Source organism: Atta colombica, unplaced genomic scaffold, assembly GCF_001594045.1.
Source record: "Atta colombica isolate Treedump-2 unplaced genomic scaffold, Acol1.0 scaffold12, whole genome shotgun sequence".
Classification (NCBI taxonomy): Eukaryota; Metazoa; Arthropoda; class Insecta; order Hymenoptera; family Formicidae; genus Atta; species Atta colombica.
In genome coordinates, this window is record NW_017259206.1 from 161,760 (window position 1) to 178,760 (window position 17,001).

Sequence of the window (17,001 nt, forward strand, 5' to 3'; positions counted from 1 at the left end):
AATAACTTTCTCCTCGCGCGCGTGGATCTTAATCGATCCTCTTTTCTGCCTCGACAACTTTTCGCGAGTAAAACAGCTCGCATTTTGTCACTCTGGTTGAGCTGACACGGTCCCACTTTTGCCACCTCCACTTTCGTACCCCTTCTTCAATAGTACCATATCCTCCTCCGCATCGATCTGCGTTTGGTACGAAGTAAAAGATGAAATCAAAGATGAGCATTCTTCGATTTATTTTTCGCGAACACAGCCTCCTTAGGGATAAACGATGCTCTCATTGAGAAAAATGTCTGCTTGAAAATGTCTGGATAAATCATAAGATTCTAATTATATCAATCAGAATTCTGGTTATCTCAACTAGTATTAGAATTCTAATAGATTTAACAAAAAAATTCTACTATATATTTTGTTTATTTTTAATTAGAAGCTTGCAAATATTTGTCTCAGTGCTACTCTGTGAAAAACACGGGGAGTTGCACAGACAAGGTCGAATGTTATATGCTCTTGCATAGGAATTTGAGTCTACATTGAAATAAACAATATTCTTGTCTCTAAAAAAAAATATGCATATATGAATAATAAACTATCTGTAAAAGTTAAATTATTCAATAAGTATCAGACATAATTTGTTCTTCGAAATTAGTTTTACCGTAATGTTTCTCTTGCGGAGACAAATTGCGGTGATATTTTTAATATCGACTACCTTATTCGTCGTTATTTAAATTCAAATTTAAATCCAAATTTAAATTATTTGTTATATATTAATTTTATAATTTATATAATCAATTAAATTTTATTTAGAATTTAAAATTAAAATAACGATGAATTAATCCATATTATCATTAGGAATGCATTTTCTTAATCATTTCTAATAATAATATATACTCTTCGAGTCATTATCCTAAAATTGACGATTGAAAAAACAATTTAATATTATACAAAGCGCATTTAATATTATACAAAGTTATTATAAGCAAGTTTCAGATTTTAAAACAAGTTTTTCATTGAAATTTATAACTTTATTATAGAAGCTTCTACTATTTCGATTCTATTTATATCATTTAATTTATACAGGAAGATTTTATACAGCTGATTAGTTTGAATATTAAATATTTATCTTCGGAGAACAAGGGATTTAAATACTTTTATGAAAAGATAGAATTGATAGAGTATTCCCAGGATTAATGATCACAATGTAAATAAAATTTTTGAATTCTTCGACTAATTGTGAGAAGGAACCACAGTTGCGTTACCGGTATTGCTGTACCAGTTTTATGAACATATCGACCTATTAACAACGGTTATCCGGACAAGCCTTTGTGGAGGGGATTGGATCCGTTCACGAGTCACTGTAAGAACATCTTTATGCACTGAAGAGGTCTCAACCAGAACTAGGTGACCTAACTGCAATTCTGAATCATCTGAGCCACATACCGTTTCTTGAGAAGATATTGAAAGGACGCAGCAAAGTAAAAAATATATACTTCACTTGATATTTAATGTTACTCAATATAATGCTAATTTGATTAGTATTTTACATACAATTCACGTGTCAACGCGTGTCTTGAGTCATCAATAATTTTTATTGCTTTCTTTTTTTACTGCGTTATGTCATTTCGTTATCTTTTGTATCGCGTATTATGCTTATTCTAAAGAATGGAATTATATAAATTGTTTCATAAATAAATTGTTAATTTTTTTCGCAATAAGAAGTAATTATTTACAGATTTTAATATGTCACTCAGCTTAATCGTTCGAATTAAGATCGTTCGAAAGTACGAAAAAGCATCAAACCGCTAATCAATTTAACTCGTGATGTTACTGCGGTAATTTAATAGAGTTAGCGTTTCAAGACCAAAAAACTTTTTCGGCGCGTTTCAAAGGACTATATATGTATGTAGTATATAAATTCATACAAGCATTTAAGATCCAGCTAGACCGTTTAAAGCACTGATTTTTATAGTTTGTGTTATCATATGTATGATTCTATAATATATTGTAAATTTTTTAATATCTTTCTTGTAATATCAAGAATCAGTGTGTCTGTGATTTAATGTTAAAGTGATTCTTTATTTAGTAGAATACCAAAAATTTGGAGTGCCTCATCAAGACCCATCCAAAATTACAAATATCTACTATAATTTGGATTAAAAATTTGGATTACGTGTATATCTTAATGAAATAGTATGGAACATACGATAGTAAATTAAAAGAGCTGCATCTTCACCAATTAAAAACAAGGTGACATTATGTTTATTTTTCAAAGTTAAATTTGTATACAAGTTTATGTGATGTAAATATTTTTCCAGAATGGCCTATTACTTTTTTGTGGCCATTATAATTGTAATTTTTTAATTATAACTGTAATTTTAATTATAATCTTGTTTTTTTAGAGAAATAATGGAAATATTTAATGGTATTATAGAAGTCTGTGATAATATTTATGTGCAATTAGTTAAAGAAACATTTCTGATTCTTACCTGTCACTAAGTTACACATTAAAAATTACACTTTCAACATTTTTTTCTGTAATAAATGATTTTTTTCTCTTATTTCATCACGTTAATTTATCCTAAAATTTTGCACATGTCAAGTTCGGTGCAGTTTTATTATATAAAAAAATTAAATATTTCTACAGCAACTTGATTTATTAAAGAACGATCTTAGGGTGATTCTTCAAATTCTACGATAAGTTAACGATGAAATAAGAGAGAGAAAAAAATATTAAAAGTGCAATCTTTCACGTATAACTTAGTGACAGATAAGGATCGCAAACGCTTTTTTGACTAATTGCACACAAATCTTATCACAGATTTTTCTCAAAAACGAGAAAGATTATAATAGTTTAAAAAATTACGATTTATCACAAAAAGAGTAATAAATCACGGCTATTCTAGAAAGATACTCATATGCATAAACATGCATATAGAATTAACCTCTCAAAAAAGCAAACATAATTTCATCTTGTTTTCGTTCGATAAAAATGCAGCTCTTGATTTTTTATCATTATGTTCCATATTATTTCATTAAGATATACACGTAGTTTTAATGCTTTATCTAAATTATGAAGATATTTGTAATTTTGGATCCTGTACTCCAAATTTTCAACGCTTTGCTAAAGAACCAATTTAAAGTTGAAACTTCGCATTATCGATAATTGTTTATTTTATAATATAATTATCAATTTTTTTTTAAAACAAACATGATACAAATGAAGTAGTGCTATGAACTTTCGTTCCAACCTATAAAGTCATATGGCCAAGATGTCATATGGTCATTTCAATAGTTGAAATTTTAAGATTATCTGAAGTTGGATTTTAATCAATCTTAAATATAAAATCGAATCTGACGAATCTGTCCTATTGTAATATTAAGTTGGGAAAATATATGTATGTAAGGAGGAAGGAAGGAGATCTCGGAATTCATATTAAAATTTTTTTTGTCATATTACTTACAAAGCCATTCAAATATCATGTATCTTTGCATGATTATAATCCAGTAAACAAGAATGAATTAAAATGAACTGAAATTTTATCTATCCGAATGCGTATTTTAAATAACAAAAACTTTTTTAAATTCAACTAAATTGGAGATTGAATTGGATTTAATTAGATATAATTGGATAAAGAATTGCATTTCCTATTTAAAATTTTGAATTGAGAAGTATTTGCGAGACACAGAAAAGCTGATATTTTATTTTTATTTTAATTGAAAATATATGTAGAAATGTGCTTCATTCAATTCGTATAAATGAATATAAACATGCATTCAGATTGAAAAGGATTTATTTTAATGTTTGTGAATGCATGTTTCTGAAATTTTTAATTCATTCTTGTTACTGAATAATAAAAGTATTTACTTATATTGAAATAAGGCATAAAATAAAGCACAGCAAAAAAATCTTTATGTATAATTTATGTATTGCGCGAACAATCACAGTAATATTTCATAAAGCGATCCATTAATTTACAATTAAATATGCAGAGTAGCGAATTTATATCATTTACATAGTAATATCATTTACATTTTTAAAAATTAACCTATAATTTTAGTGTGTCCTCTATTAAAAGTCAATTATAATTATTGTAATTCAATTTGTGATAATATTTTTATTATGAAGGCGTAAATCGGTACATATATCTAGTTCATTTTAAATGTGTACTTTTTTCAGTTCCATATTAATTTCGCAAATAAGAAGGTAAAATGCAGATTGTCGATACTGGTTTCCGTTATTACTTAATAGAAATTTTTAATACACTTTGTGAGTTAAATGTCTCGTTTATATTTTTGAACATGCATTTTACATTTAATTATCATGATTACACTGTAAGTATTGAAATTGAGGATAAGACATAATAAAGATTTATAGTATGCAGCGATACGCAATCCTTTTTAAATTGATTTTCAGAATATAAAGGTAAAATTTTAGGAGCCGTATAATTTAGATGTAAATATATACACTACGTACCTTTTATAAATTCGGGAACGTTTACGACTTTTTGCATTTTACAAAAACTTAATAGTATCTCGGGGATAAGAAATCATAGAGAAGTTTTTAAAAATGCATTTTAAGAGAAAAAATAGAACTTCAACTTAACATATGAATTTTGTTTCTATGATATTTTGTTCCTGTGTATAAAATTGAAAATTGATTTTTTACAATATTGTTGTATTCTTTGAAGCGCTCTGATGGAACATCATCAGACAAAATTTAATAGACAAGCATTCTAAGTTTTAAAATGCTTCTTGAAAAAAAAGCTACGATAATTTCTCACAAAGTTCGAATTTTTTATTGTATAAAATTTTATTGTGTTAAAATTTACTTTTTCTGTAATGTTTTTTAATTTTGAAACAAAAAAATTTACAAAAAAAAGACAGAAAGAAAAAATATTTGTTATAATAATGTACTTGATCCATACAATTTTTTTACAAAATAGCATGCTTTTTCAAAATCAGGTTTTCTATTTTTTCATTTAAATCATTATATAACATTAGAATATTGTTTCACATTAGAATTAGATATTTAATATAATATTGAAAATTATACTAATATTAATTTTTTCCTGCTGTTCTTATTGCACATATGTATTCTGTTTTGATCATTTTTCAATAATCAATTTTATATTTGTTAATTAACTTAATTGTTTTTTAATAATAGAATGTTACACAGAGTCACACATTTTGTGCGTTTGTGTTATTTTCATTATTTTTCATGAAAAATCTTCCGCACTCTGTATTTCCTTAAACTTTGGGATTTCCGACGAAATATTTTATGTTTCCATCTTTGATGATGATAAACATTTGCCAAGTTTGATTAAAATCCGAGTGGGTCAAAAATTAAATAATGTTTCCTTGTGAGATTACAAACATATATAAATTTACATGAAATTATTTAAAGCACTCAAGATCCAGCTTTGGTATAAATATTGCTTCTTATTTATTATTTGTTCATATTATATAATAAATAAATCTTAATAAATCTTAATAAATCGTTTTTTAAAACTTATGAAGTTTACTTTAAAATGCTTGTCTGTTAAATTTTGCCCGATGATATTTCATTCACGTGTAGAACGCTCCAAAGAATAACAAAAATATTGAACAAAACAATCAATTTTAAATTTGTACATTTCAAGGACAAAATATTATAAAGATAAACGTTAAGTTGAAGCTCTATTTTTTTTTATTTAAATGCATTTTGAAAAACTCCTCTACGATTTCTTTATCGAGATAAGTTTTTATGAAATCCAAGAAAATCGGAAGCGTTCCCGAATAAACAATAATATACATATGTATATATGTATACAATAAATAGATTTTATTTAATTTATGTAAATTATTATATTACTTACATAATTTATCGTATATATTATTATATATGTATACATAATAAAGATAAAATTTTTATGTCTAATATCAGTAAGGAAATTATAGATGTGTGTTTATTAGAAGCGTATGAGATTCTGAAAATATCGGAAACCGATAATATTCGTCCCGATAATCGGGATGAATCGGATCGAGTCGGATCAGATCTCGAAAATTTCGAGATTTTCGAAAATATTCGGGATTCTCAACAAAATCGAGATTCTCGAAAATGTCCGGGATTCCCAAGAGAAGTTGAGATTCTCGATAAAGAATCGAGATTCCTGAAAGAATTTATATTCCAAAAAACTTCGACAACCCGATTACTATTTTCGAAAAGGCATGAAAAATCGAAAATTCGAAAGAGTTTATTGAAATGAGTCTCAAGACGGTAATCGAATTTGAAGAAAAATGATAGACTCATTGAATCCATCGGGAATCTCGATTCTTTCGAGGAATCCCGAACATTCTCGAAAATCCCGAAAGCTTCAGGAACCCGTGCGCGCGCGCGCACGCGTAAAAAATTATAAATACATAGACTTATAATTACATGTATTTATAATTACTTTACTGATATTAGATATGATAACAAATTTTTATTTGTTTACTTATTATGTATACATACATAATTTTATATTTTTGGCTGTGAGCCGACAAGCGTGCCGTAAAAATTAATTGACGGGTCATAGGTTGCGTATCATTGCATTAAAGTTTCGACAACATTAGTCTTTTCCTGTCTTATTTTATTTTTTCAGTGATGGCAGAATAAATGCGTTATTATAATAATTGTGCATAAAGATTAAACGGATACCACTCAATCAATTATAGCTGCGTTCAGCAAAAAAGTATTTCAGTAATTTTTTAATATGATTGATGCTGGTTTTTAATTTTTCGGATTTGACACTGAAGTATAAAAAAAATTATATAATGAAGAATTATTGATCTTTTACTGAGCTGCCTTGTTCACTGAATGCAGTTAATGTATCGCACAAGATATGTTGTAGTAGCCATTTTATCGGAATACAAACCACTTAATTATTTTGCTTCTTTTTTTATACTTATCAAGACATAATCAGGTCCCATTTTTATATACACATACATACTAGTAGAAAGGCAACAACACAAGTAACAAATGGATAAATTCTAGAGAAATCGCGAGTTACATGGAAGAACGCAGAGTTGATGTATTTTTCGAATGTAGATTAATATCGCAATGCTTATCGCAGGTCATTCTGTAAGGCACGTTTTACCCTTCTCATTAAATAATATGTGTCTTTTGTTAAACGATATCTTGCTTAGCACGATATGGATAATAAAGATCGTGAGATAAAGAGAGATCAGTATTAAGGAAGAACTGATATCATCTATTGTTTTTCATCAATGGAATTTCTGAAAATTCCAGAGAAATTTCAGAAGGCAAATTTTAAGGAGAAATAATTTAGGAAAAATATTTAATTACAAGAAAATGTATAAAAATACTATAATGTATATTAAATAAAAAACATTAAATTCTGATCGAATTCATTGTGAACTAAATGCTTTTATGAATTGAATTCTTATAATTCTGGAATAGTTCACGATCAATAACATTATAATTCTTAAGAAATATTCATACAAAAGATGAAATAATTTATATCACTAAACAAACTTGTTAGTACTGTCATAATTTCACCCATTATTTTAAAAAAATTTTTATGACAAAAATAAATATACAAAAGTAAATATAATAATATGGTTCGTATTATGTAAAATCTAATATGTAAAAATAAAGCCAACAACGAGAAAAATGTAGAGTAAAATTAAAATAATAATTTAGTAATTATGATAACTAAATTTACTGACAATGGTGATAAAAATATTAAACGTTTCGGTTACCCAGAGTTAAATTTTTTCAGCAGTAACAGTTTTCATAAAAAATAACATAATGAAAATACAAAAGCGAAAAATTAATTAAATGATTAAATGTTACCAAACATCTAATTAAATCAAATAAATAAAAGCTTGACACAAGATCAATATCAAGAAATGCATAATAATCAATGTAACATTATTTATATAAATTAAAGTAATTAACATATGTTGTCAATAAGTAAAAGTGAAGATGTATAATATAAATATTGTCAATGCAAAACTAAATTAAAAAATTAATGCATTGACAATATTTATATACATTTATACATCTTTACTTTTACTTGTCGACCTCATACTACCTATATTATATAATAACTGATTTAATTTATATGCTTGCATCGATTATTATGCGATTTTAATATTGATGAGTCTTATGTCGAAGTTTTAATTATTTGACTTAATGAGAATTATACATTTAATATAATTTGTTATTTAAATTGTTTCAATTTATTATATTTCGTTTTCGTATTTTCACTATGCTTATATCGTTTATGAAAACTATTACTGCACATATAGTCGAAATAACGTACAATATAATATTTTTACTACTGTCATTAGTAAATTTGATTATCTTTGATTAGATGTTGTACAGACGTTGTGTCAAATAATTAATAAATTATTTGACACAACGTCTGTACAACATCTTGAATTTGCTCGTTGTAATCTTATCTCTATATAAATTTCCATAATATTTTTAAGAATAATAATAATGCAATCTTCTTACGGACTCTCCCAAATTCAACAACAAAAAATCCAAAAAAATCAGGATAAAAAGAATCAGCGTGGTAGTTAATACGCAATCTTAAATTTTTATTCCAAAAAATAGAATCTTTATTTCATAGTTCTTTATTCCAAAAAAATAGTACGTTTCAGTTCATTTTGGAACCATCCTCAGCAATACAATTTCAAAATATCAATCCAAAGAAATTTTTTCTTAGACATGAAGAAATTGATATTTTGAAATCGTACTGAGGATAATTGCAAAGTGAACTGAAACGTACTACTATTTTTTGGAATTAAGATTCTATTTTCTGAAATAAAGATTTAAGATTAACCACGCTGACTCTCATTCGCCCTGATTTTTTTTGAATTTTCAAGAATTTTTTATATTTTAAATTTATGAAAATTTTTGAAAAAATATCTTGAACTTTTTTCGATTTTATTAATTCCGATTTAAACTTTATTCGGAAATTACAGAATAAGAAATTTTAGAAATTTTAAAATATTTCGGAAAGAACTCAGAAATAAAGAATTTAAAAAAAAAGTGTAGATTTCTTAGTACTTCTGAAAAGTGTTCCAATTTATATTAAAAAATTTGATAAATTTTCTAAAAAGTGTAATTAAATTATATTAATAATTACAGAATTTATACGAATTTATACAGAAATTATATAAATCCAGATATTATATCTTCTGTTTGCGTAGAATAAGATTTTTGAAAATTTAAGATAATATTTTTACAAAAATTTTTAACGGTAAAGAGAGTTTACGGTTAGAATATAATAAAAAAATACATAAAATAATTTTAATTGTTCCAATGTAAATGAAATTAAATCCTCGATTAAATCAAAACAATAAGGATCGATTGTTCCATCTTCGGATAAATTGTGTGATAATTTACCTACTGGATAATCAAAAGAATAAAAGAGTAAGAACATAAGAGAGTAAGAGAGTATAATACAGTGAGCTAAAGTTTACCGAGAGATGGAACAACATCCTATATGTTTTATTAAAAACAAAACATAATTTTAAAAATTATTACTGCGTATACGATTACATATAATTATACATGTATATAAGGTTCATATGATGAATGTTGATATGAACTTCTTGATAAGTCCCATAAATTTTCAGAATGGGTCTCATTTATATTGAGCGGAAAAGAATAATTGGAATACCAATCACGATGGAAGATATTTTCCAGCTGTTGCCTTATGTTGCCGTTATTTTGATGTCCAACGCTTTCAAATACGGTACCAATACCTAAGATAAATATTTACTATAAAATGTAATTTTGTAAGAAAGATACTTACGATATATTTTTGATATATTTTTCATATAATTCATTTACAAGCATAACAAGTAAGTTTTATTATTAATCTAATTCTATTCTAATTTATTGTATTTTATTTTCGTGAAAAACGGCGTTTGAATGACTTACCAGCTGTGTCAATAAAATAATCACCCGACCAATTACTTGTTCCGACATATGCTGCTACATCAGTGACCATGTATTTATTGTGATTTACTCTCGCGTAGGGTATTTTATTCAAGTGTGGATCGGTGGGTACAATAAACCTTCTCTATTCGATAATTCAACGTCAACAGAAAAATACGTACACTCATAAGTATTCTAAAAAGGGAATACTCTACTCACCACTTCGATTTTGACGTTCGGGTAACTATATGTCAAGTCTTGCAGTGATTTAAGAAAATACGATTCGGACGGTCTCGAGTATTTCCACCAAGAAATCAAAAGACGCACTTCTACTTTACGCTCGATCGCCGCCGCTCTTAAAGCATTATCTATTATAGGCCAATATCTGCAAATATAGATATGAAACGAAAACATAGATATAATAAAATTCTTAAATTATTAGCAGAAGAAAGAAAATAAAAGAAAAATGCAATATTATAAACGCATAAAATATAATATTTATATAATAGTTAATATTTTTATATCTATTTAATATTAATATTTATTTATAGGATTATAAAATGTTTATAAAAATAACGCATTATCACATAACTGTTACTTCTTTTTAAAATTCGCGATGTTATTGTTATTCACTGCTAATTTGCACCATAACAAAAACAGTTACATTCACATCATAATAGATTCACAATAGTCACAGATAAATTATTCACTGTGAGATTCTTAAAAGGTCACAATGACCGGTATTTATAATCGATTCTTATATTTATTTTAAGATTGTCTTAAGATATCATGAATCAATTAGAAAGTCGCATTAGCATCTTAAAACATTAAAAAAATAAAAGCGGATTATGAATACCGGCCATGTGACATTACATTGTTATCTTAATCTGTGTATGTCATAGCAGTGTCACAGTGAAGTGCAATTTTTTCACAGCTTCATAATAATGTTAATAGCGATCATACCTGTGACAAAGCGGATATTCACACATCACAATGACTTTATTGTATTGATATTACTGCGATTATTTTTGTTATGGGGTTATATTTTAAAAGTAACGCGTTATCATTACCATTACTTAGAAAGTAAAGAATAATTAGTTACTCTTTTGTAAAAATTGCTAAAAATTAGGTTTCAAAGTTATAATTCATTATATTTAATTAAATGTTAAAATATTAAATAACAATAAAAATATTAAATCGTAAAGGCTGATCTCTATGCAAGATATCTCAAAATTTGTAAGTCGAAATACGAACAGCAAACAAAGAAAAAGATAAGTTTAAAAAGTATTTGCCATTTTTCGTTTTGAATAATAGTCTTTGAAATGCAATTAGGTTTAAAATTAATTAATTATAGATTACCATCCATTAAATGGTTGTCTGTCCGTGAATTACGTATTGATAGTTAATAATCGCGCGTGGCCATTCAGGATCAAAATTAACACGATCTATTTCATTGTATTTTAAATATAATTATCTTTATACATACTTTATTTGTGGAGTATATATTGTTAACGGGAAATAATCCATCACAGAGATATAAATGAACTTTTCCGCTTTAGCAATACAGTGCACAATCGCGTCTAGGTCGCTACTTCTACCTTTTGGTGAAAATGGTGGAGGTGAACTCTGTAACATAATATTAACATAATCTAAAAATACAAGGTATAACATTGCGCATAAAAACCAATATAGCATGCAGGCTTAGCATTTGTATCAATTTCTGGTTAGTCAAAGATATGAAGAATAGCCATTATAGACAAGTACGTATCCATGGAAATGTTATATATGGCATTTTTATAGCATGAATATATATATATATATATATATATATATATATATGTTTTCAACAATCTAGAAAAAATAATTGCACAACATATTTATTAAGATGATGATACTAACCGCGATAAACAGTTTGTATTTATTATCCATATATGTAAAATTCATAGGATTATCAATATTTATCTTTGTGCTAAAGGAATCTGGCCATGTGGAAGGCACTTTACCATCTTCGCTTAATTTCCAATATACCTATGAAATAAAAAAAATCAACAATAATTTTTCAATTCAAAGATAGAAAACATAGTTATTTTACAGCTTACATCGAATATTTTGGCATAATCATTCGCTAAACAGGAACAATTTAGGGCTATCAAACCGAGTTCTTTTACTTGCGAAAGGGATCTCCAATCCATATTCGCTGAACCAACATATACATGAGTACGATCGATAAGCCATAATTTCGTGTGAAGTACACCGCCACCCAACAATCCAGCGAAATTTAAGTTTTTCACCTGAGTTCAAATAAAATTTATTACGTTACCTTTAAAATTACATTATACAAAAAACGATAAAAATCATGTCGCGTCATGATTAAATTTTAATAAAAAGAAAAAATTATTAGTTAAAAAATTATCAATAATAAGAATAAAAAAATTAAACAAAAGAAATCCTATATCCGATTAAAGCAGATCATAATGCTTAAATATTTCTGTGCGAATTTGTATATACATATCTAATTTTGCATATCGCACGCTAAAATCTTTCTCGGCTTTGAAAATGCAATTATGGACAAAACTGGAATAATAACATTATTTATTAGAATGAGTAATAAGTGTGTAATAATTTTTGATGCTAGTAGCAACTTTATAAGAATATATTAATAATTTAGATGTAAACAAGAGAAATTATTAAATTGCTACTCTGATTCTGCAAGTAATTCTACTCACGACATTACAAGACTGAAAAAGATTTCGGCATGCGGTTTGTAGAATCAGATATGCATAAATTCAAACAAAAATACTTAAAAGATTAAATATTTAAGATTTCAAATAAAAATGTTTATACTAAGATACTACTCCGCTTTGATTAAATATAAGATAGATATTGAAAATAATGGATTCACCTCCGATGACATATATTGTCAAGATCATAACCTTGAATGATCTCGGAAGGTTTTAGCTCGCGCTTGTTATTCGTTAAAAAGTTATTAATAAAATAAGTTTTATAAATAGAACACAAAATTTACCCTATCCTCCATCCAGGAATTAATGATTTTCCACGCGAAGCGACTTCCATCCCACTTTTCTTCCTATCTAAGGGCGTGCCACTTTTCACACGAACCGAGGTCTATCTTATCAGATAAGGGTTATCACACGTGTTTTTCTCCTTTTTGCTTCTGAAGTGAAACAAGATCAACAATTGTTCTATTTCAAATAGTTTTGTGTAAAAGGAATACATGTGGACTCCGCCCCTACACCCCCACTAAATCTAATTCTAATCTAACCCTCATCTGATTGTAAGGTGGACTTTAGTTCGCGCGGAAAGTCATTATTCCTATAAGAGGTGGAGTAAATTTTGTGTTCTAATTATAAAACTTATTTTGTTAATAACTTTTTAACGAGTGCAGGCTAAAACTTTCTGAGGATTACTCTGAGTCATGATAATAACAATATATCAAGGTAGAAGTCATTGAAAGTGGGTCCGTTGTTTTCATTATTTATCGTATAAACACATTTATTTTAAAATTCATGTGGAAATTTAGTGATAAACTGTGTTTATTATAATGTTTATTATAATATTATGATATAATATTATATAATATTACCTGTGCGTTAGCCTTTTTGGCCAAAATTTGCGTATCGATATTTGGAGACAAGCGAGAAGGAAGATTCTGTGCAATTTTTAGCATGATATGTCTATCTCTTCCGGCTTCTAACAGTGACTGGAACACCTGTTCTCCCTAACGAGACACTTTGTTTAATAGATGATGTCAGTGGATTGAATATGTTTTATGATACTGCAACTTTACTATTTACCATCTTAGCACTGTCGTCAGGAAACACATCTTCCCTTCTCATTGTCCAATAAAGCGACGCAATTTCAATCGTGTCCTGCGCCATTTCGATGAGATTCATCCAAGAATCATAGGTTGATTCGTGCTGCACCGTGTTATTGCTATAATTCAAACCTACAGGTATACTTTCTACCAGGGATAAACTGCAATGATCCATGCACATTGATTCCGAATCCAATACGGTGGCATTTAGCGAATACTTATCCGCCGCATGGTCCAATAATGGCAAAAGTACGACCAAAACGATCAAAATCAATATGATCGTTATCGGAATGCAACTGGGTCTGCACCAACCCTGCGCACCCCACCTTTGATGAGAAATATGAGCGTTTACTATTACTATAATTTAATCATAATAGAAACATAATATTTTTGCACAAAATGCATTGCATTAAAAATCTTTAAATCTTAAGTAGCTTCTTTAATGCATAATCGACTTTAATTTGTAGGAATAGTAAGCTTTCTCTATATGAAATAATAATTTATTCGTTAACCAAGGATATAGCTGTTCGAAGAGTGGAGAATTTTTATTAAGTTATGTTTACGTACGTTACGTACGTATGTTTTCACATAATTAATGAAACAATGAAAAACGTATATATTAACTTCTAAAAAAATTATTGTCATCTATTTTATATATTATATTTTATATATATATTTTTCCTTCTATAATGTCTAATTTTTTAAATTAAAATATTTGTACTTTGCATTCGTGAGAGGATCGTCCACGTCAGTCCGCAACATAAACCCGGTCTGGTCCCATAACTCTAAGTCGTCGTCACCTCCCGGAGAATTCACGTCCAGCCGTGCGTTTTCGGATACAGTCTGCAACAGAATGTATCACGTGCGTTATTTATATAATCACATGTTGCATATTGTACAATGCTGTTGTACAATATTATTGGTGATTAGTACTATTGTTGATTATACTTACAATTAGTAAAAATTTGCTCGGGAGATTTAATATAAAAAGGAAAAATGCTTCAATAGTTCTTACTATCATTTTTGTACTATCATTAAATCATCTTTGATTAAAAACGACTACATTGGATTTATCGTATTAATATGATAACGAAGTGTGCAGACATTTTGTCAAAATAACAAAAAAGGTGAAAAGACGGATTTTGATGATGATCGCAATGATCATAAGAATGGAGTCATAAATCCTACAATCATAATTTGTCCAAATAAATCGAAGATTTATACAAAAATTTGCGAGAAAGCTTACAGCGCTTCACTCTCATTAGCCCTGTAAGCGTTGCGCAAATTTTTATGTGTAAATCTTCGATTTATTTGGACAAACCTTCACACGCAATGGCGTGAATAAATTTTAAATGTACGACTGAGCGCAACAATATGAGGACCTACCGACAATTTGTGCTTGAGTCGCGGTGCTCTGTTCTTACGATGCGGCAACAACACTACCACATCCTGATCCTTATTTCGAGGCTCCGCATATTTCGGATACGCTTTGGCAACTGTCGCTCCTTTTGTCGACGACGACGATGTCGTTGGAACGGTGGTGCCGCCGCCGGCCGTAGAATATTTCGAATATGCGATATTATTCACATTATTGCTACCTCCATAAGAAACGTTGTGCGTATTGTTCACCTTGACGGAAAGAAAATGATTTATTTTTATTTCTTATAACATAGATCATGTTTCCGATTAATTATTCAGACAGCAAAGAAAAAATTGAAAGCGATCTAATCGTATTATGCGCAAATGTGGTTTTTACTGAACAAAATTACATTTGCGCACAATGCGATTCATGGTAGATTCTTCCACCATGATGTCATTGATCAATTGATGAATTTAAAAAACTCGGTCTATGTGTAATGTAAAAAAAGTATATAAAAATTATATAAATATGTATAAAAATTATTCAGTTTATAATAGAAATATATAAAATTGTGCGTTTTTACAAAAATTAGTATTTTTATTTGTAGTTGTATAAGTTTTTATATTTTTACAATTGTAATAACAATATCATATTATTATATTTTATAGTTTTTATATGTAAATATTACAAACAATTTACAAATTTTTGTAATATCCAACACAATGGTAATATCATACATATTGTATTTGAATTTTTATGTTAGTACATATTGATATGAATATAGCTTAAGAAAAATTGTATGTACTTTATTGGCAACTTATTATCTTAGTAGCACAATTTTTTGGCGCAATATTGACCTGATATGTCCTTAATGTATACCAATGTTTCGCCAATAAATTGTGTTACTCGGAAACGTAAATATTAAACTATAAACTTTGATTATATTTTACTTTTGCATATTGTTTAATTATTGTAAAGTAGAATAATTTTATTTTTTGTTATAAGTTGCTTAAACTGTACTTACGTGTGTAAATGTACACTTTTAATAGTCAGTCTTAAAATTATCTGCTATAATTGTTGTATTTTTGTGTGAATTTTTTTTACTGTATATCTATTTTTATGAAGCGAAATCTTATTCTTCAGTTAATTTCAGCTGTATTTACGTCAGTTTCATTTAAATTTAAGATTTAACAAAAACTTTTGCACAAGTCTTTAAAATCAAATGTTAAGAAATCAAGAGATCAGTTAAAGTTTTTGCAGATAATTCAATTTCGAATTCGTAATGTTGCAAGATACGTCCTGATGATTTTTGTCGCATCATGCGAGTATAATTAATTAAATTCTTAGTAGTATCTATTAGAAAAACGTGAAAAGAAGTATTTCTTCTGAAGGACAAAGTACAAATGTAAAAGGAGAAATTTCTTTTGAAAAACAAAGTATGCGTAAATAATGATATATATCGTCAGAATAGATTGAAATTACAATGCACACTATATCTGCTTATTGATTCAAACGTCACTATTACATACGTAATATTTGGTGATTCATGAATAATATGAATCAAACATGAAAAAGTCATGCGTGTCATGCGATTTTGCTGATTTTGCTGAAATATAAATGCATGTATAGTTGTAAATTATATTTTACTCTTTTTTTTTGTATCTTTTACACAATACTGTATAATTTATTGTCACGAATAAAATAACAAAGCGCATTCAGTTTTACTAATAAAGTGTCAAACTCTAATTTTCTTGATAATATCTACAATAATATGAGGTTCCAATATTCTTTTTATCTTCAATGTTTGTTTTGTTATTGTTTTCTACGATTTTAATAAGATATTAAATAATATCTTGAGATAAATAAATAGTAAAATAAGCG

General features: G+C 27.6%; 1 protein-coding gene across 1 annotated transcript in view; it reads right to left on the bottom strand.

Annotated features, from left to right (window-relative positions):
- Positions 1 to 9,535: 9,535 nt before the first annotated feature.
- LOC108694320 (phospholipase D3-like) overlaps positions 9,536 to 17,001 on the bottom strand; it is a 14,798-nt gene continuing 7,332 nt past the window's right edge. Inside the window, exons 3-12 of the mRNA XM_018203735.1 lie at positions 15,147 to 15,389; positions 14,482 to 14,603; positions 13,741 to 14,086; positions 13,530 to 13,664; positions 12,025 to 12,216; positions 11,825 to 11,953; positions 11,412 to 11,551; positions 10,145 to 10,310; positions 9,929 to 10,070; positions 9,536 to 9,750 (exon numbers count right to left, since the gene is read on the bottom strand). Coding sequence (XP_018059224.1) covers positions 9,551 to 9,750; positions 9,929 to 10,070; positions 10,145 to 10,310; positions 11,412 to 11,551; positions 11,825 to 11,953; positions 12,025 to 12,216; positions 13,530 to 13,664; positions 13,741 to 14,086; positions 14,482 to 14,603; positions 15,147 to 15,389 — 1,815 coding nt within the window. The 3' untranslated portion in view covers positions 9,536 to 9,550. The remainder of the gene's footprint in view (positions 9,751 to 9,928; positions 10,071 to 10,144; positions 10,311 to 11,411; positions 11,552 to 11,824; positions 11,954 to 12,024; positions 12,217 to 13,529; positions 13,665 to 13,740; positions 14,087 to 14,481; positions 14,604 to 15,146; positions 15,390 to 17,001) is intronic.